The 20,680-nt window shown below is 37.9% G+C and overlaps 1 protein-coding gene across 2 annotated transcripts; it reads right to left on the bottom strand.

Annotated features, from left to right (window-relative positions):
* Positions 1 to 233: 233 nt before the first annotated feature.
* Positions 234 to 18,914, bottom strand: myh7ba (myosin, heavy chain 7B, cardiac muscle, beta a). Of its 2 annotated transcripts, XM_079844940.1 has the most exons (42): positions 18,452 to 18,914; positions 18,086 to 18,189; positions 17,066 to 17,209; positions 15,987 to 16,143; positions 15,831 to 15,858; positions 15,509 to 15,605; positions 14,719 to 14,739; positions 14,544 to 14,636; positions 14,273 to 14,336; positions 14,088 to 14,186; positions 13,898 to 14,001; positions 13,677 to 13,815; positions 13,474 to 13,592; positions 13,067 to 13,216; positions 12,806 to 12,976; positions 12,518 to 12,697; positions 12,141 to 12,273; positions 11,984 to 12,060; positions 11,530 to 11,617; positions 11,274 to 11,391; positions 10,595 to 10,718; positions 10,329 to 10,465; positions 7,542 to 7,797; positions 6,877 to 7,119; positions 6,611 to 6,787; positions 6,384 to 6,529; positions 6,222 to 6,312; positions 5,750 to 6,139; positions 4,619 to 4,745; positions 4,375 to 4,493; positions 4,080 to 4,276; positions 3,647 to 3,996; positions 3,417 to 3,541; positions 2,894 to 3,009; positions 2,552 to 2,744; positions 2,176 to 2,379; positions 1,955 to 2,080; positions 1,695 to 1,865; positions 1,487 to 1,591; positions 1,268 to 1,363; positions 1,036 to 1,182; positions 234 to 924 (listed from the first exon to the last, which is right to left on the bottom strand). In XM_079844940.1, the coding sequence occupies exons 1-42, from the start codon at positions 18,549 to 18,551 to the stop codon at positions 913 to 915; spliced, it is 5,838 nt and encodes a 1,945-aa protein (XP_079701066.1). In that variant the 5' UTR covers positions 18,552 to 18,914; the 3' UTR covers positions 234 to 912. The 2 variants fall into 2 exon arrangements, with proteins under 2 accessions (XP_079701066.1, XP_079701065.1); XM_079844939.1 differs by lacking the exons at positions 15,509 to 15,605; positions 17,066 to 17,209; positions 18,086 to 18,189; positions 18,452 to 18,914 and having other exon boundaries at positions 15,987 to 16,078.
* Positions 18,915 to 20,680: the final 1,766 nt, after the last annotated feature.

Raw genomic sequence — 20,680 nt, forward strand, 5'->3', positions numbered from 1 at the left:
ATTATTCATACAACATGAGGTTTTTTGGGAAAATGTAAAATTGCATAAAGTTTTCTGTGATGGGTAGGTTTAGTGAAAGGGGATAGAATATACAGTTTGTACAGTATAAAAATCATTACGTCTATGGAGAGTCCACACAAAGATGGTGAGACGGAGGTGTGTGTGCGCGCGTGTATGCGCATCCAAATCTATTTCCATTAATTTTGATTTTTACATTTTTCTTTTTCGATTTTAAAGGTGCTGTTAGCAATCTAATTGTAAATTCAGATGAATACTTTTTAATAAATTTTTTTTTTTTTTAATGTTTAAAATCATTTACACTGAGATGAAGACGTAGCTAGCTGTTGTTGTATGTTACATGGAGCTTGTCGCCGCAGCCAATCGAACCGAGCGCTAGTCGCAATCGTGGAATAAATAAATTATTTGCTGACTCTAGAAGCACATTTCTAGTGGTACCATTTTTTACGGTCTATGAGTGGTACCAATAACTGGAAATGTATTGCTTTTGTGTAAAGTTGCATCCACGCGGCTAGGTGTCACTATGCGCCCACGACGACTGCCATATTGACCAGAGCAACAGGAAAGACTGAGTGCACCTGTAAGGTATTCATTGTAAACACATTTGTTTTACATTGTAGTATAGTCACATACACTTTAAATGCTTATACTTTTCTTTGCAAAATTACCTTGAACATCCTGGAAAGGGTTTTTTGATGGGCAGTGTTTTATCTTTATTGTCATGAGTTCTGAAATTGCAGTATACATTGGTACAAATGAGGACAACAAGAAATACACATTTCAATGGTCTATATAATCATAAAGAAACGTTTCTTTATCTTGCTCATAGCTTTTGGCACACAAAACTGTTGCAGCTGTGGGATGTGCTCATGGTATACAAGAGGGGCTTCCTCTTCACTCTGCAAGCTGAAATGGGTATAAACAAAGCTGATTATTCTAAATGTAGACAGTACAGTACATGAAAATAAAATGTAGCCAACAAGTTTAAATGCAATATTTAAGACTTGAGCTACATGCCTTAGGACTAGCCTTGCTACCCGAGTCTCTGGTGCGGGTACGTAGTTTGTTCACTTGAGACTCTGCAATATCGGCTCGTTCCTCAGCGTCATCCAGCTCATGCTGGGTCTTCTTGTACTTGGTCAAGTTGGTATTAGCTTGCTCCTCCTACAATACAATCAGCAGGAACCATCAGTGATGTCGTTTTAAGTATACATTAATGTAGCACATTAAGGTTTATCTGTAGACTCACCGCCTCCTCTGCTTGTCTCTTGTAGGTCTTAACTTTGGCCTGCAGCTTGTCTATGAGTTCCTGGAGGCGAACCATGTTCTTCCTGTCCTCATCAGTCTGTAGAAACAGCAGGTGGTGCCACAGGCTTTATTCTTTCAGAGTGGTGCAACTCAAGCTATTGTACTAAATTGAGATTTGTATCTAAATTGAATTTGTGCATCTGTCTCATGGAGTTTGTACCTGGTAGCTGAGCTCCTTGATCCTTCTCTCATATTTGCGGACTCCCTTCTGGAATTCATTGCTTTTTTTCTGCTCAGATTCCAGTTCATTCTCTAGGTCTCTCACCTTGTGGGAAATTTTTATTTATAATTTTATAAGGTGCAGGATATCATGATTGTTATTCAGGTTTTGAATTATTTTATAGATGTATAAAAGTCATCCTGCATACCTTGATTTCCAGTTTCTGAATTTGCTTCTTGCCTCCTTTTAGAGCGATCTGCTCAGCCTCATCCAGACGCATCTGCAGATCTTTAATGGTCTGCTCCATGTTCTTCTTCATGCGTTCCAGGTGAGCGCTGGTGTCCTGCTCTTTCTTGAGTTCTTCCGCCATCATGGCAGCCTGCACGTTGAAAGCTTCATATCAAATTTCCTGTACAATACACAACACAATATTTACCACAAAATATCCTCTCTATGCAAGCTCCTCACATCAGTGATGGCCTTTTTGGCTTTCTCTTCTGCATTTCGGCACTCCTGCACAGCATCATCCACCTCGCTAGACAACGTGGAGAGATCACTCTCCAACTTTTTCTTTTGATTGAGCACTGATGTGTTCTGTGGAGGCGGAAAGAATTATGGTAAATGCCTAGGTATTATTTGTTGTGACTGCTCGGAAGAGTTGCCTTCTGCAAACCCTGATGGAACATCACCTGGGAATGCAGTAGGTTGACCCTCTCCGTGGTTTCCAGGAGCTCATACTCTGCCAATTTGCGAGCGCGATCGTTCTGCTCCAGCTGGCTTCTCAGTTCTTCCACCTCAGCAGTCAGGAGGTTGTTCCTGCGTTCAGTAACGGCAGCCTGTTCCTTCAGTTCTTCATTTTGGTGAATAGTCTCATCCAGCTCTATCTGAAGGTCCTTTTAATTTATAAGATGGATTTTATGTTAGTTAGGCTTGAGTAGGTGACTATTTGTTTAGATCATTTTGCATATATATCATAATATGAAAATAAACCTGTTTTTATTTCCCACATTAATGATGCAATAATTAAAATATGTTTTCTTTAATAGAAGTAACATTTGTATTTACCTTGATCTGTATCTGCAGGTTACGGACCATTTTTTGGGACTCAGTGGCCAAGCGATTTGCATGGTTCAGCTGAACCTCCATTTCATTCAGGTCGCCCTCCATCTTCTTCTTCAGCCTGATGGCTTCATTACGGGATTTTGCTTCTGCATCCAGGGTGGCTTGTATAGACTCTATGGCACGCTGATGGTTACGTCTAGTAAAAGTGAGTTAATAAGTTAGGACGCCTTGTGGTATAAATGATAATGGTCGTGTAATGGAATGGAGTAATGGAAAATAATGGCTCAATAATCAGTCTTCCTCACTAGTCATGAATCTTTTATCTTTGCTTTCCAAGTTTCTTACCGAAGATTGTCGATTTCCTCATCTTTCTCGGCTAGCTTCCTGTCAACATCTCCTTTGATCTGGTTGAACTCCAGCTGTATACGCAGAGTCTTACTCTCCTCATGCTCCAGAGTACCCTGATACAAAAATAAGGTAAGAGAATGAGAGTCCTATATACTTTAGGCCAGTTTTAAAAACCTTTTTGCAGGAAAATATATTTTTATTTCCAGGAATTTCCTTTATCGTCAAGTCATTTTTATCTAAAAGAACATATTTGAGTTTCTACTTGAATCAAACAGTCTTTTCTCTTTAATACATAATGTAAAAAAAGACCCACTAAATAACTTTTTAAGCAAGTTCTTTCTTTCTGTAAATGCTTAACAAGCTGGAAATTTCCCACTCCCTTTGCTTAAAATGTCACAATAATAATCATTGAAATATATTTATTTTGACATTAATGACTTAATGTGTGTTATTCACATTTTTAAGTCTTTATTTTTGGTGTAATTTAAACATGAGTTTAAAGACACAAAAAAAATAATACTTCAGCTTCCTCCAGTGCTGCTTGAATTTCAGTCTTCTCCATGTCCAAGCCCTTCTTCATCTTCTCAAGCTCATGAATGGTCTTGCAGCCCTGGCTTATTTGGTCATTCAGGTCAGAAATCTCCTCTGTTAGAAACATGAAGGTATTGATAAATCACATTTTGTGACTGACAATGTATGTTAATTTGACGTCATAGTTTTTTCTTTATTCATAATCCATTCAAAACATACCCTGTAGATTTTTATTCTCCCGTTTGATGCTCTCCAGATGGTCCAGAGCCTCTTCGTAAGAGTTCTTGAGTTTAAACAGCTCGGTGCTCAGATTACGAGACTCTTTCTGTGAAGACTCCAGCTCAGACTGGCACTCCTCGTACTTCTGCCTACATTCAGCCAGAATCTTGTCAAATTGCCTCTGCTTCTTATCCAGGGCAGCAGCGGCTGCATTAGAGCGCTCCAGATCTACTACGAGATCCTCAATCTCTGACTGAAGCCGATGTTTGGTCTTTTCTAGAGAGGAGCACTTGGCGTTTGATGCCTCGACTTGTTCTTCAGCCTCTTGGAGGCGGACGGCCAACTTCTTCCTGTCAAGTTTAGGAGTATAATGATTCAGTTTTAGATAGAATGAAGCCAGTTTTTATTGTTCTTCTAATCCACACACACTCACTTTGCTTCCTCGAGTTCCTCTGTCTTTTGAATGGCGTCTGTCTCGTACTTGGTCCTCCATTGGGCGACCTCGGCGTTAGCCCTGGACAGTGCACGCTGCAGCTCAGATTTGCCCTCTTGCTCTTCATCATACTGCTCCCTCAGCAGATCGCAGTCATGCCTGGATGATTGCAGGGCATGAGCCAATGCATTCTTTGACTGAAAGGAGCAGATGCCAAAGACAAGTGAAATTACAACTTTGTTCCACATTAAAGCCAAAACATATTAAGCAGTGAGGGAAAAATGGTTTCTCTTACTTTGGTTTCTTCATCTAGCTGTTTCTTAAGCTCCTCTATGTTTTGGCTAAGGGAGTTCTTGGTGCGCTGCAGTTGAGACACCAGAGCTTCACGCTCCTCCAGCTTTCTGCCCAGTTCGGCTGTATTATGTAAAAATGATGTAGGTTCAGAGTTAGCAGGGATAAACGTCTCAAAACCAGTGCATAGCTGTCTAAGTGGTTCTTGTTAAGGTTAAATTGGTTAAGTAGGTAGTGTGTTGGTATACCGCTTTCAGCCTGTGCACGGGCTCGCTGCGTGTTGGTGTCACTGAGTTGTCTTTGGAGCTCGTCCACTTTGGCTTTTGACTCATTCATCTGGTCCTCATAGAGGCGACACATTTTCTCAGCGGTAGCCTGCAATAATATAATTAATGAAATAATATAATACATTGTTTTCAATAAATTGTCTCATGTCTCATATATGTATATGAATGAATGAAAGTATATGAAAAAGTACATATGAGTATATAAATATATATACACATATGCATACCACATAGATATGTTTCCTGTCAGATATATGAATGTTCCTTTATTTATTTAATTGAAAATAATGTCAGTCAAATTTTGATTCAGTTCAGTTAATTTTATTAAGGCTGTCTGGTTATTTTAAGATGCGCAGATGTTGTGTGTATGGACTACGGTCACAGGATATTGTTCTTTTGACTGTGCCTAAAGTTCAATCTGAAATGGACGAGCAGTCTTTTAAGTTTTCTATACCATTTTTTTAGAAAAAAAAATTTCAGTTAACCTTAAAGTTTGTTTTATTACTCTTTAATAAATTAAAATGGTTGTTAAATATAAGGAATTTGAATCTTTTAATTGTAATTGTTTTAAATGATTGTTTCTTTTTCATTATTTATATGTTATATATAGGCATATATTTAAATTTTACAATAAGGTTAACATTAATTAAAGCATTAGGGTATCATAAACTAGAAATGAACAACAATTTTCACAGCATTTATTAATTTAGGTTAATGTTAATTTATAGACAAACTATGGTTTTGTTTGTGAATTCATGTTTGTTCATAATAGATTCACTAATTTTAATTCATACAACTTGAATTGTAAAAATTAGTATATTTAAAATTAACATTGCTACATTAATAAATGCTGTAAATTATTGTTCATTGTAAATGCCTAATATGCATTTAAATGTATTGTGTAAAATACATTTTATAAATAAAAATAAAATAATAATAGTATATATAAAATGAGAGCATGCAAAGTTGGCCAACTAAGACTTTAATCCTGAGCTCGAACTGAAATCAGCCCTTGATTTTTCAGTGTTCAAAGTCAATGCTAAATTAATGCTAGTTAAATTAGATCAGAATGTGATGCATCATATTTTCCACCTTGCTCTTTGCCAGCTGCTCTAAATTGGAGGTGAGGTCATCCACCTCCATCTTGGCCTCACTCCTCTCCTTTTCCAACTTCTGTTTGACTCGCTGAAGGCTGTCAATTTGCTCACTTAGCTCAGCCACGCTGTCTGCATGCTTTTTGCGCAGTGCAGCAGTCATAGCCTCGTGGTGCAATATGGCCTCCTCAAGGTCACGGCGCAGTTTTAAAGAGTCTGCCTCGCGTTTTTTATTCATCTCAATTTGGGCTGAGGTGGCACCTCCAGCTTCCTCGAGACGCTCGCTGAGCTCTTCAAGCTCTTTGGATGCATCGCCTCGCTGTTTCTCCATCTTCGCTCGGGCGGAACGTTCTGATTCCAGTTCTTCTTCAAGCTCCTCAATACGAGCCTTGAACACAATGAAAGCACAAATGAAACTATATATGTTCTGAGAGATACATTTGGAGATCAAACGATCTAGTTTGACTTACCTGCAATTCCTTGATCTTCTTTTGAAGCTGGATGATTAATACTTGCTCATCTTCGATTTTCGAACTGATCTGGTTCATTTCAAAATCTTTCCTGCCAAAAATCCCGCCATTAAGAACAGAAATGGTTTTATTTTACAGCATCCTGTCATATAATAATCTTACTTCTTTAGCTTTTCTTCTAATTGCTGCTTGTCATTTTCGAGGTCCATGAAAGACTCCATGGCCAGCTTCAGATCGCCCTCCAGCTTGCGTTTGGCCCGTTCCAGGTCCATTCGCAATTTCTTTTCCTGCTCCAAGGATCCCTCCAACTAAAACAAGGGATTATATTGTATTACTGATTCCTGACTCATTAACGATCCTTAAAACATTTATCCAACACATGAACGTACATCATCTACTTGCTGCTCCAACTTGGCTTTGGCCTTAGTCAGAATGTTGACTTTGTCTTCCTCCGTCTGCAAGTCATCCAAGGTCTGCTGGTGACTCTCCTGTAAGGCCTTCTTCTCTTTGGTAAGCTTCAGAATAGTTTCATCCAAAGCTGCCATCTCTTCTATCAGATTCTTCACCTATGAAAAGGTATTTTGATTAGTTTAACAGACTTCACGGTGGATAAACAACAACGCTTGAGCTTCATTTTTCTTCGGAGTGGCCTCACCTTGTTTTCAGTGGCATGCTTCTCCTTCTCCACCTTGGCCAAGGTTATCTCCAGATCATCAATGTCCTTTTTCAGCTCGGTACACTCATCCTCCAGCTTGCGTTTTTTTGCAAGAACGGTAGCGTTCATCTCCTCCTCGTCTTCGAGGCGTTCTGTCATCTCCTTCACCCTGGCTTCAAGATGAATCTTGGTTTTGATGAGCAGGTCACAACGGTCCTCTGCATCTGCCAGGTTATCCTGCTCCTGTAGAGCAATTTAGAAAGTAAATTCAAGCATTTTAACATCTGAATATGTACAATTAATTCGGTTCTTTTTTGGACTATTTCAAAGTGTATTGGGTATCCGCATTAAAACTCTATATACTTGTAGATCTTTTTCATCATTTTCTTTCTCTAAAGCCTAAATAGATCATGTTAAAATTAGTAGTTTTATATATAATTTGCATTTAGCTACTTTTATATATACATTTCTCAAGCAGTTTACTCTGTCTAGGTCTTTTTTTTTTGCTAAGACTTTGCAGAAAACTTTCTGCCCCATGTACTTTAATGTTCAGGAATAACAAAATGTCCTGCAGTAGCAATAAAATGTCTGGCCACTGCTGCTCATTTTGTGGGGTTTATTAACAAACAATACGTGTGCCACTCAAACTGCAAACTGATACTTACTGCCTGAAGTTGCAGGGACAGGTCATTCTTCTCTTGGATCAGGCTGACCTGTTTCTCCTCCAGCTCCTTACGTTTGGACTCTGATTTCTCTAGTGCCTCCTTTAGCTTCAGGAACTCCTCTTTTAGAGCGGCCAGCTCTTTCTCTGTGGCTGCGCTCTTCAGCAGGGGCTTGATCTTGAAAAAAAGTCTCATCCATGGCCAGTTCTTCACAGCGTTGAAGGCCCGAATATTCCATTGGATGATCATCAGAGCCTCCCTAAAACAAAAGGCAGGTACTATAATAATTCGCTTTAAAGCATGTCAGTCTACTTGATGGTCATCTTAGTGATACACTAAGAGTACAGCTCCTATATACTTGAATTGTGAATGATTGAAAACTGTTGGTATTAAGTTTTACAATTTTGTTTCTTTAACTCAAATTATGCTAAAATACTTTATTTTTTAGGCTGGTCCAATTACATCATGTGATTGGCTCTTTAACCTGAAAAGTTACCATATTAAGCATGACTATTTTACCTATTTATTTTCCGACAGGTTTTACGGCCTCTAGTCCGATTCTTTTGTTTTTAACAATACAATTAGTTTTTGTTTTACATTTGCTGTTTTGGTCTCATTATTTATTGTAGCAAGTATTTCTGCAGTCTTATCATTCATCTATATTTAAACTATAAAAACACTGTGTTAACCACATGAACCCATAAACTATTGATGCATCATGGGTGGTGCTATTTTAGTATTATTTGTATACTTTTATAGTGTTTAATATATTTTTTTAAGGTTTCTTTTTAATTTTCATTTAATTTTTAATATGTATTTTGTTATGGGCTTTTTATTTGAATGAGTTGCATATTTATATATATATATATTTCTATTTTATTTTACCTGAGATTTATTTCAGTTAATGAAAACAATTTTTCCCACTGATCATGGGAAGACTGTGTCACCCCCACATGACCCACTGGCTTTAGTCCATGGAGCATGAAATGAGACTCATTTTAGTTAGTCTATTACTGGGACCACTTTCAGACGTCATGCACTTGCTGTCACAGTTCTGTGGTTACATGTTTGCAGATGACGGCAGAGAATTTGGTGTGATCAAATAGCTGCCGTGCATCTGTGCCCCAGGCCACCCAAAAGGTGAAGTGCCTAATATTTATTTAGAAACCGAGGCCTTCTGTTGGACCAGCAGCTTTAATCCTTTGCCAGTCTGCAGATATGCTTTCAATGTGGTCCTTTAGAGGCACAGGCGCCTTGGCAAAACAGATCTCTGAGAAGGGTGCTGGCCTGTATTTTTAGTGGGGGGAGCAGCTGCCATGTGACCCACTGGGCCTCTAGGCTTTAAGGACACTGTCTGCATTGTCTAATAAAGGGAAAGGGTGGAGGTCATAGATATGGACATAGACAACCTTACGTGTTTCACAGAGAGTGTCGGAGGGTATGAAGGGTCTCGGCCACACATGCACATGGACAAATGCATGTCTGAGGACACACGCCTCACACACTCCATCCACATGGCCCCAAAATACCTCTCATATGTTGAGGGTTGAGAGGTATCATGTGACAACAGCTTGTTGCTAACTTTATTAGGAGTGAACCTGTTGGATATTAGTATAGTTTTGTGAATTTTTGTGTGGGGCAGCATAATTTCAGACTAAGAATATGGAGAATATAAGAGCATGATGGAAGCCTTTTTCTCTGTACTTTAACGCATGTAAGAGCTGTTAGCAGGGTAAAGCTGCGGTCACATTTACTGTGGTTCAGCGAATTTTCGAGGTCACAATCAAACCATTCCATTAAGAATCTGCATGATCAGGAATTTCCCATGAGGGCGAAAGATTTCGCCTTGCAGTTGTTGCATCAGGTTCAAGGTGGTCACTCGAATTCGCAGCATTGTGACTTCTCTGTGAGCTAGGCTTCAAACTATTACACATTGAAAATGGACAATGGACCTTTTTGTCTGTGAAATTTTGCTAATGTAACCGCACCCTAAAGCTGATAATGTAACCTTCGTAGTTGCCTCATATTATATAGTTTGAAAAATCTCTAAATTTGTTTACAATGGCCCCAAAATATATTTTGCCACTTAAAACACAATTAAAATGTATACATTTTGTTGCATTCGATTAGATGTCAAACTTTAAAACCAATGATGATAGAGCTTTTCTTAGTATACATTTACTTCTGTGAGCCATTTTTTCAATTTATTTTTGACCTTCTGGGGATTATTTTATAGCCTGGTCCTACCAGACTCTCGTACATTTAATTTGTACAGAGAGTCTGGCCACTCTCCATGGACAAGCGTTAACTTCCTTGAAGGCGGGAACTCTGTTGAAGTTTTAAACTATTGGATCTGCCATAACCAATCGCTAAGGTTTGGTCTTGACGAATGTCATCTCAAACTAGAGCACGACATCGACGTCATCGTTCTCAGCCACTCCCTCTGTTCGCTGATTGGACCGGTTAAAATTTGACAGGAGAAAACCAGAGAATATACCGCAATCCCAGACAGAGTACTGAAGGAAAATGAAAATTGAGCGTAAGTATGTAGGAGGGCAGAGCCAGGCTAATTATTTTATGGGCGTTCCACTAAATTTTGATAATCAAATGTTCAATAAAATGGTCATACTTTTTTTTTAAATGTCTTTTTTTTAGGAGTGAAACCTGATTGGAAATGTTATCTAATGCAATGATTTTCATAAATGTTTAAGTGTGACTTAAATGTCCAAATATGGTCAGGGGCCACCATTTTAATTTTAGTAACATCTTTTGTAAGGAATCATATATTACTTCCTCTCCGTCATCTTATTCAGCTCCATCCTCATGATCTTGCCACGGCTGGCAGCCTGCAGCAGAGTGAGAATTTTAGCCAGACGCTCGTCCCTCATCTCCTCCAGTTGTCCCAGCAGACCCGCCTTAAAGAACACCTGTAATGCAGAGACACAGACGGTTGATTTAGACAATTTGTCTTCTGTTCAGAGTAGCACATCTGATTGATGTCCCATTGCTTGAGGCTCAAAGCAACTAACACTTTTACTATCTGAAGTCTGACTTGCCTTAGTATGACCAAATCTGTATTGATTATGGTCGATATCCAGGGAAGCCAGCAGTTTCTCTGCAGCCTTCCTGCTGTCCACAAACTTGTCATCAGGGATAGCTTGAGGATTCAGAATACGATACCTTTGAAATAGAGGAATTAACACATCCTCATTGTTTATTCTTATTCACTATTTGTATTATTATCATCTAAAATGTGTTGCAACCATTCTTCTTTTTCTTCTTATAGTGTTCACTGTTGTGCCAGATTTGACTGACTGTTTATCGACTGGCTTATCATCAAGCTTCTTACAAGCCTTTGAAAGTTAAAGGTGAAGCATGTAACTTTATAATGTTAAAATACTCAATATCTCAGTTTATTGTGAAGAAACTGTTACAAGTCATTCATATGTTGATTTCTTTGGAAGATAAATTATTTGGGTGGTAGAAACCTTTTTGCAGACTTATTGGATTTAGCAATTCTATGTGGTGCCACTAGCATCCCTGAAATTACACTTCATCTTTAACCATGTTGAAATTCTTATTTTTTCAAATCATACATTTTATCACGTTATCTTCACATAGGGGGAATTATACTCTCTCAATGTAAAGAAATGCCATATGGATTATATAGTAAGAAATAGTCCATTTTATTATGTACTCAGAAACTCAAAGTGTGTATAGAGCAGCTCTCCTTACCGTTGTTTGAATTCGGCATAAAGAATTCTGTTAGGAAATCCCTTCCTGCAAATACGAATCCCCTCCAGGACTCCATTACAGCGCAACTGGTGCAGCACCAGGAAAGCGTCCATGATCCCTGCAAATAAGACCAAAATGTTTTAGTTACATGTTTGCACTGAGGTTTAGCAGCTTGGATACTTTTTCAGACCATTGATTTAGTGTAACATAAAGCTGTGATTTTGATTGATGCTCAGTGCAGCTCAGTGCTCAGTACCTGGCGTTTTGTTCTCATTGGGGATGATGCAGCGCACAAAATGGGGCTGAGTGCTCCGCAAGTTTGTCATCAGCTTGTTGAGATTCTCCTGTAGTTGAGAAGCAATCAAGGGACACACTCCTGTAAGTCATTTTGTACAGCAGTTTTCCACATTTTACACTGCTAAAAGCAAATGCCGTTCTCTGTCGTTCTCCTTAAAACATTGCGAGTGCGTTTCTAAACTTACCTTGAGTTGTTGATGCTCTTTGTGGAAACAGATAGAACAGGAGCCAGCACAGACTTAAAGTGATGTTCATGTGTCATTTCTCTAAACATCACTGCAAGTCTTAACTGCCTCCCTCTTAGTACTGACGAGTTTAGATTTTTTTTGTTTTAATGACCATGAATAATTATTTCTGTTTAATATCAGTTTCTACCAAGTGCAAGTAGTAGTAAAGTCTTGTTATATTCCCACCTTGTGTACCTGTGACACTGTCTGGAAGGAAGCAGCCTTTTTCCTCTTTTCTTTGCCACCGGTTTTTATGTCAGACGCTAAAAGGAAAGAGTTGCATTTAGAATAAGTATCTTATGGTTTAGAAAAGAATTGTGGTATATTTCAGACAGAATATTACCTGAGTCAGAGCCAACATAATTCTCATAGAGACAAGCCAGAAGCTTGTTGGCTGATTTCTGGAAACAGACTACCACCGTTTCATTCAGGGGGTCTTTGTTTTTCTCTAACCAACCAATAATATTGTATGGCACCTGAAATTCAGATAGAACACTTTTTTAATAATGTTTTTCTCTAACCAACCAATAATATTGTATGGCACCTGAAATTCAGATAGAACACTTTTTTAATAATGTTTTTCTCTAACCAACCAATAATATTGTATGGCACCTGAAATTCAGATAGAACTCTTTTTTATATCTATTAATATCTTTTTTCACTCTTTTAATATCAAGTGAATTTAGTCTTGTTGGAGCTCTATTCTTGGTTCAAACTCACCACTCCTGCGTAGTGCATCAGCTCAAAATGAGCCTCATACTTTCTCTTCTTGTCAGGCCTTGGCTTTTGGAAATTGGCAGACTTGCCAAGGTGATTGTCAAAAAGCTTAGCCTTGAAGCTGGTGTCGGTAGCTTTAGGGAACATGCACTCCTCTTCAAGGATGGACATAATTCCTAAGGGCTAACAACGAGAAAAAAGCTCAGAAGGGTGTAATAATATTCTTGGAACATTCTGTAATCCAAATTATTTGCTATAATATTCCTATCGTGTTTCAACTGCAAAAAAAACCTTTTCAATGAGGTCAATGCAGGCTTGGAGGTCAAGACCAAAGTCGATAAAGGTCCACTCAATGCCCTCCCGCTTGTACTCCTCTTGTTCCAGGATGAACATGTGGTGGTTGAAAAACTGTTGCAGTTTCTCATTGGTGAAGTTGATGCAGAGCTGCTCGAAGCTGTTGAGCTGTTGAGAGAATCCACATGACAGATGCACAAGTGTGAATGCCGGCGGAAATCTAGATAAGTGCGGTGTGGAATTTCGAGAGTCACTCACCTCAAAGATCTCAAAGCCGGCGATGTCCAGCACTCCGATAAAGAACTGGCGTGGCAGAACGGTGTAGAGCGTCCTATTTATACGTCCCACCAACCACTTGAACATGCGATCATAAGTGGCTTTGGCCAGAGCTCCCACAGAATAGTTAACCTGGTGGAGTCACACAATGTGTATGGACCACATTAAGACCACAGCTGTCACTTACATGGATTGCAACAGTTGCCTGGATACCAGGCTGATTTCTCAGGCTTATTCCTTGTATCTTAGTAGATCAACAGTAAATGTCAGTGGTTTCATCACGCATTATTATTGACATAGCAAAATTCCCACCAAATAATTATATATTTTTTCTTTCTGTAACTATAGACACACATCCAAGGAGGTAGGATTTTGGGAACACTTCTCACCTGTTCGACATTCTGTCCTTTAACTACATACTCGTTGCCCACCTTCACTCTAGGGTGCAGAAGACCCTTTATGAGGTCTGCTGAGCTAACACCCATCAGGTAGGAGGCCTTATCAGCACCTGGAAAGACCATTTGATTTAAGTTTTGAACCGTCTTCAACACATATTTGTAATAGACAAGTCTGGTTATGGATTTACACTCACTTTCAGTGCCATCGGTCTCTGCCTGCTCCTCCCGCTGCTTCTGTTTGAATTTCATGTTTCCAAAGTGCATGATGGCGCCTACTATTTTATAGCAGCCGTTCTTTTCTTCTGGAGTAAAGCCAAGGATGTCCATGGCATGCTGGATGAAAAAGAGAACGATTTTGGAGGCTTTTTTTTTTTTTTGTCTTTGTAGGTGATAAAAAAATTTGTTTACAGCTTACATCAGTAGCCATAAGTTCCTGCCCATCATCCATGCTCTCCACCGTTGTCACTCCTTGGGAGCAAAAATGGTAGTCATAGGGATTTGAAGAGACCAGAAGCATGTCTGAAATCCACAAGGATAGAATGAATGAAGGATTTTCTTAAATAATAGGTCAATAATATACACAATTATAGCATTTATGATCATACCAAGAAGTTCAGGCTTCTTTTGTGACATGATCTGGTAGTAGATATGGTAACTTCTCTCTCCAGGCTGCTGAAATATAACTCTGGATTTTTCCAGTAGATCTATAAAAATGTGAAAAAAATTCAAAATACATTTTGGAATGACATGAACTAGAAGGGCATCATCATCCTTTGAACAATTTACTTACACATGTCAATGTCAGCGGAAGCCAGTTTCCCTGTTGGGCCGAAATGGATCCTGATGAACTTACCCTAGAGCAAGAATGGAAATTAATTTGCACATTATGTATTATCTTAAGACACATATGAACACCATGGTCGAATCAACCATGCTTTATAGCAGTTATAATATGCAGTCATTTTAATTTTACAGTATGGTAACATCAGTCTTTTTGTGTATGTAAGAGGAGCAGAATTAAGAACTACAACATAGTGGTCTATATAGTGTCAAATACTAACAAAACGGGACGAGTTGTCATTCCTCAGTGTCTTGGCATTTCCAAAAGCCTCCATTGCAGGATTAGCTTCAATGATCTGGTCCTCTAAAGTACCCTGGGGAAAGTAATTTTGTAATTGATGAGATTTTCAGCTTATAGTTTATGCAGTATGTCTCCACATATGAAGATATACTCACCCCTGTTTTAGTGGCAGGGGCCTTAAAACAAAAAACAACAACAAAAAAAGATTTTTCAGCTCCTATTTTTATGATATTATATTTTTCCATTCTATATTTATTAGCCTGATTGTTTAATATAAATTAGATAAAATGCATGTAACATTTTTTAACTAAACCCACAAGTATATGTGAAGTTAAAACATTTTTTTACTTAAAATGCTAATTCATAGACTATTATGGGTTAAGAATGGGAAAAAAACGTGGTAAAATCGTGTTAGCTCACATCAAATACAACAATGTATTTAACACACCCTATGATAATCAGAAAAAAATGATTCCATGAATTATGGATTTAAAAATGGTGACTGTAAAAACTGTAATCTAGGAAACAAAGATGTTGGGCCAGCTTGAAACAGGAAGAAGGAAAGTTTAAATGTTAATCACAAATTTGTTTCACAGAAAAACTTCAAGAACAAGTAAGAAAAATGCAGGAGATGATGTGCTGAGGTTAAGCTATCGAAAACAGAGAGTCAGGTTAACCCCACAAAAACATTTGGGAAAATTGGCAAAGACATATGCAAATGGAAGGGATAGTCAAACCTCAGTCTAGATGTCCATAACAGTTACATTTATAGAAAAAAAAGTTACAATACATAGTACTAATGTCACTGTAAAAATGTGCCAGACACCTAGATGAGGAACGACTTCAAAATGAAAATGACACTTGCCAGCATGAGAGGTAAAAAAAAATCTGATTGAAAAAGAAGAGGGACATGATGTGAGGGAAACCGAGAGCGTTGTGTCTTACTCCTTTTTTAGCTGGTGCCTCACCCAGGGCCGCTACTATGGCAAAATACTGAATTACACGTTTCGTGTTTACCGTTTTGCCAGCACCAGATTCTCCGCTATGAGCATCAAGAAATGATTGAGTGATAAGACATTGAAAAAATGAAAAAAGAAAGAAAAATACCACAGCAAAGAACATTAGAAAAAACAGTGGAACAAAATGTTCTTTCAAAAAAAAGAAAGAAAATGTCATCTGAAAAATTGTCACTGAATTAAAAAAATTATTGTTACCAGATTGAAAATGTGTTTGTTAATGCAACAATATAGAATATGTCCAAACTTACGTGATTAGCATGGACTGATTATCCCGATCTGTGTAGGGAAACAATAGTTTTAGGTCATAAAGAGCTTTTCTATAATGGATAAAGTGTGTTAGGAGAAAATGATCCCTCCTGTAAGTTACTGTAGAGGGCAGAGAAGAGACAAGCAATCCTACTTACTGCGCAACATGTCATTGTAGGCATTGTCAGCGATGGAATAGATGTGAGGTGGAACCTCGGAGCGGCGTTTGCCTTTGTAAGCAGCCACCACAGGGGCCGTGTAGACGGGAAGCCATTTATATGGGTTCACGGTCACACAAAACAGTCCAGAGTACGTCTGCCATGAGAGGATTTGACAAGATTAATCTCAGGTATGGTCTCTAGTCACGATAAATGACACAATTCTTTAGGCCAAGGGTCTTCAATTTTTTTCAAAACCTTGGTAGATAGAGAGATGGAGCAGAGGGTTGAATTTTAAGCCTGGACCTTCATAGAAAGTACTTATGTATGACGTTTTGTTATGATGCTTACATTTGCAAAGCCAAAAAATTATCATTATTCATATAATAATATACTTCTACATTTTAATTTTATTTAACACGTCAAATGTCAAAAATGGCAATGGTGGATTTACCTAAATTTTGGCTTCTGCTTTAAAGTTAAATTAATATTCTTTTTATTTTTGAAAATATATATAACCAAATAATAATGCCAAATGCGGTGCAGTTCCACTACGGACCCCTACTTAAAAAACCTACAAAATAAATAGCCCCATTATAAAAACAGAAAAAGGTACCTTTATGTCTCATGTGACTTTTATATCCAACCTGATCTCATGAGAAAATGTTACTATTTTACAAGAAGGGATTTTGTATGAATTTGCACAATTTGACTTGTACGGAAAACATTTTTAAGGCTTTTTTTAGGTACATTTTTTACTATTCATATGGACTTGCATATTTTAGTTTTCCCATGTATACAACCTGTTTAAATGCACTTCCGGAAACCGTAACCTCCCTAAGATGACTTTATGAGATACTTTGAATATGTCAGTTATAAAGGACATGCCTCTAGGGAATTCACTTGTATTTGTCCCTTGGCAAAGGCAAGTGTTAAATTCATTACTGTGACTGTAAAGTTCTATGAATAGTGCCGCCCCTCTATGTTTAATGCTCCGGTCAGGTTATTTGTGGCATCAAAGATTAGTGAGAAAGGGCAGATCTTTTCTTTGCTTTGAGCTGTGATGTGATGGTACCAACATAGATCATCCAATTGCTGTAGCGCCTCCGCATGTTACAGAGCACTGAAGCTTCATTCAGGTGCGTGAGCATGGCCATGTCCTCTATCATGTCAAACTTCGGGGGGTTCATCTGTTGAATGTCATCCTCCATGACAGTTAAGCACTACATGATTCAGAGGGAATAAATACAGTGTGTAAGTAAAGGGTCAGAACAGGGTTGCAGATAACAGGGGGCAGGAAAGCCAACTTCAATTGTAATGCTTATTACATTGCTCTCTAAAAAATTGAATTCTGATTGGTCAATCGTGCATTAAGCTGTCGAATATTTTTATATTTTTAAATGACCGCTAAACTGGATCACAGTTGCTCTGCTCATGTCAACATACCGGTGCTACTTTTATGTTGTCCCTCGTATCACTCCGCTGTCTTTAGCGCACTTTAAAATTGTTAATGTCGCCATCTGGCGACTCAAAATGCTTACTTCTACAGCCTATAACGACAAATAGTCTCAGAAAATACTCTAAATAGTATAAATGTTAATATATGCTAAATATAAAAGCTTTGATAAATGGCTTGACGCTTAGAAGGAAACCAAAACATTGATCGGAAGAACACCGAACAGGTAAGATGGTGTGATGATGAGAGCTTAAAATAGGACGTTACATTGATAAACATGGTTTTCAACTAGTTCGTTGTTTAAAAATGGATAATTTGCAGATTAATCATAGAAATGGTAATATAGGCCTACAATTATTTACGCAATGTTGGTGTTTTACATTGTAATGGGGGTATTACTTGCAAAATAATTTAAACTTAAAACATGCGTCCATGTAGGCTATTTACCGGAATAGGGTAGCAAGTAATTATCACAAAATAAAACATCATTATTACAATTATATAGTTGCATTGATTCACTTGAGTCAAAAGCCCTGTTAATGCAAAAGTTAATTTATTTAGGCATATCCGTAAATCATTAAATTCAGATGTCCTCGTTTGATCATTTTTACATGATAAATCAAATTGAACTAAAGAGTCTTACCTTTCCATCCTTCGTCTCAACGATGACTTTTTCACCATCAATCTCTCTGATTTCCACCTCAATGTACGCGTCCTTCTCATCTGGTATCCAAGCGCGTTTCTTTCCTGCGCACAAGGAAGTCTGTCAGTATCCATGCGTCGAGAAAGTTTTTCTTTGGTTTGTTTGCTATGAATCCAGTCATTCAATGCCACATGTATCTCAATATGCCCTTCTCAACATTAACAAGTTAAGAACCTAGCATGCAATTACGAACACCTAAAAGCAGCAGCGTAAACCAGATGTCAAGTATTTCAAATAGGATTGAAGAGAATTCGTATCCGCTTGTAAAACATTAGTTGAAGTCACTTGAAAATGTATTTCAAGTACCATCAAACGCCACAGTTTGCGCTGCCAGCAGCTCCAGGTTGGATTTGCGCAGAAACGGTGCAGCGTCTCCAAACTCCGTCAGATCCAACAGTCTCGACATGATGATAAATCCACCGCTCCTTTACTCGCTGAAGACAAAACTTTTCAGATACCTTAAAAGAAGACAAATATTTTGGGTTACACATGAAATGATTAAAAAAGGAAAGTGAAAAATATGCTAGCATTATATTATGTTAACAAGAAGTCAAATAGTATTGTAAACTTTGAGGGAATAATCACAAATAATTTAAATGAAAATATGTATGCATAATAAAACAAAGCATTGCAGTACTGACATAAGATACAATTTTAGTTTTAAGGATTTGATGGATTTTTATGATTCCTGTATTGTAGTACTATAAACAAATGATCAATTAAATGAAATGATTTAAAGTGTTCATAATTTGCTAACTGACCTTAACACGGACTGAACGGGTGGAGCGGCCAAACTCCTTTTATCATCTCCTCCAAGGTCATGGTCACAGAAATTATCATGTGTCACCTCCTCCACCGCCTATTGGTGCTTACCATGTGCCCAAACTGACACAAAAGGGCAAGCCACATTTTTATCTTTACCCAAACCCAAGCTTAGTTATTTTTACAGCAGCATTTTATTATGCAGACTAAGTGGTTAAAACCCTTTTTTTTTATTATTATTAATTTTTTTTTTTTTTTTTTTTACAAAATTCCCATTTACATTTCTGATAATTATATAGCTTACAGGACTGATATTAAATTATTTTTTCCCCCAGCTTTTTAACAATAAAAACAGCAATCATTGGACTGCAGCAATAAAAACAATGAATATTTAATGACATAAAAAATGTTATTTGTTGTTTTTAGATATAAATGGAAAATATTACATTTTCTGCAAATGTAGTTTTTAAGTTTATGTTTCAAAATGAATGCCTGTTATGTAAAAAGTTGAGTAATTTATAAGCAACTAGTACGTTTCTTTTCCTGAGAACACCATATTTTCTATCGTCAAACAATATCACTCAAGTCGATTATTATATTGAAATAGATGAATGTTTAGTGCTAATTGAAACTGTATCAACTTTGTAACTGCTATCACCATAACAAATTTGCACAAATATGCATCAACTTAACAGCTAAGTTTTTTTTTATTTTTTTATTATTAATAATTAACATGTTTCAAGTTTTCTCAGTTCGTAATATTTCTCCGAGTTATATTTTGTTTTCAACACTGACAATCATCTGAGAGGCTGTGGTCACTGCAAATTCCCCCGGTCCCTGCTTGGATAAAGGTTACAGAGATCCACTCAGCGGCAACAAGCAACACCCTTACCATTGGCTCTTTAACATCTCTTCAATAACTCGTCAACAATTCTCTCCTCAACATACAGGACAAGTATTAGGTGAACATAATGGCCATGTGTTCCGTCTTCTCCCTTACTCTAATTGCTTGTTTGCGGAATCCTTTGTTGTAAACGCCAGCGGAGAGAAGCATTGTGTGTGTGTGGCCACAGTAAATGCAACCCTAGACAAAATTACTTAAGGGTCCCTTGTGCTTGACATGATATGGGATGCTAAAAATACATGCCAATATAAGCCAAGATGCACTGCCCTTAATGATAATAGCAACATAATTGAGACGGATGTTCTTTCCACAATGTAAATTAGCACTTGAGTAGAAGAAAAATCAGTGCAATAGCTCTAAATCGTTCCTAAATGTAGTATGAAGACTTGGAGAAAAAACACCAGGCTAATCTTTACCTCAGGCTAATTATACAAGTCAGATATATTTTCAAAAAGGGAGCAATTGCATGTGGCTTCAGACCTTCTCATATAATAATGAATTCACACATCCAGGCCACATCTTTGCCGACACACATTTTTGATATGCAAAATGGCAGGTGTGGTGCAGAACTTTCCAGACAATGTGTGAAAATAACAGGCCTAAATTCAGCTTATTATGCAGGCAGCCGGTGCTACTTTTCCACTATGGTGTCAGTGCAGTAATTGAGCGTGCTGGAGAGGAGCGCCTCTTTTTACACACCGGGCCCTGCGGATCTGACCTTGAGATCAGTGTCCTTGTATGTGGAAAAGGGGTAAAGACTGTGGACCAAAAGGGGAGGGGGCTCATAGTGTCCCAAGATAGACGAGAATACTCCATCCTGCCTCATGCCAAAGGCTGACATTCCTGACAAAGAGCAACAGACAAGGGCT

The sequence above is a fragment of the Gobio gobio genome, assembly GCF_949357685.1.
Source record: "Gobio gobio genome assembly, chromosome: 19".
Taxonomy (NCBI): domain Eukaryota; kingdom Metazoa; phylum Chordata; class Actinopteri; order Cypriniformes; family Gobionidae; genus Gobio; species Gobio gobio.

Bases quoted from the DNA above. Each gene is read 5' to 3' on its own strand.
- myh7ba (XM_079844940.1), bottom strand. From the start codon at position 18,551: ATGTCGAGACTGTTGGATCTGACGGAGTTTGGAGACGCTGCACCGTTT. The intron at 16,144-17,065 runs GTTGGTACCATC...CTCTCATGGCAG, and splicing joins ACAGCAATTGGATGATCTAT to ACGTACTCTGGACTGTTTTG. The intron at 6,788-6,876 runs GTGAGGCCACTC...ACCTTTTCATAG, and splicing joins AGCATGCCACTGAAAACAAG to GTGAAGAATCTGATAGAAGA.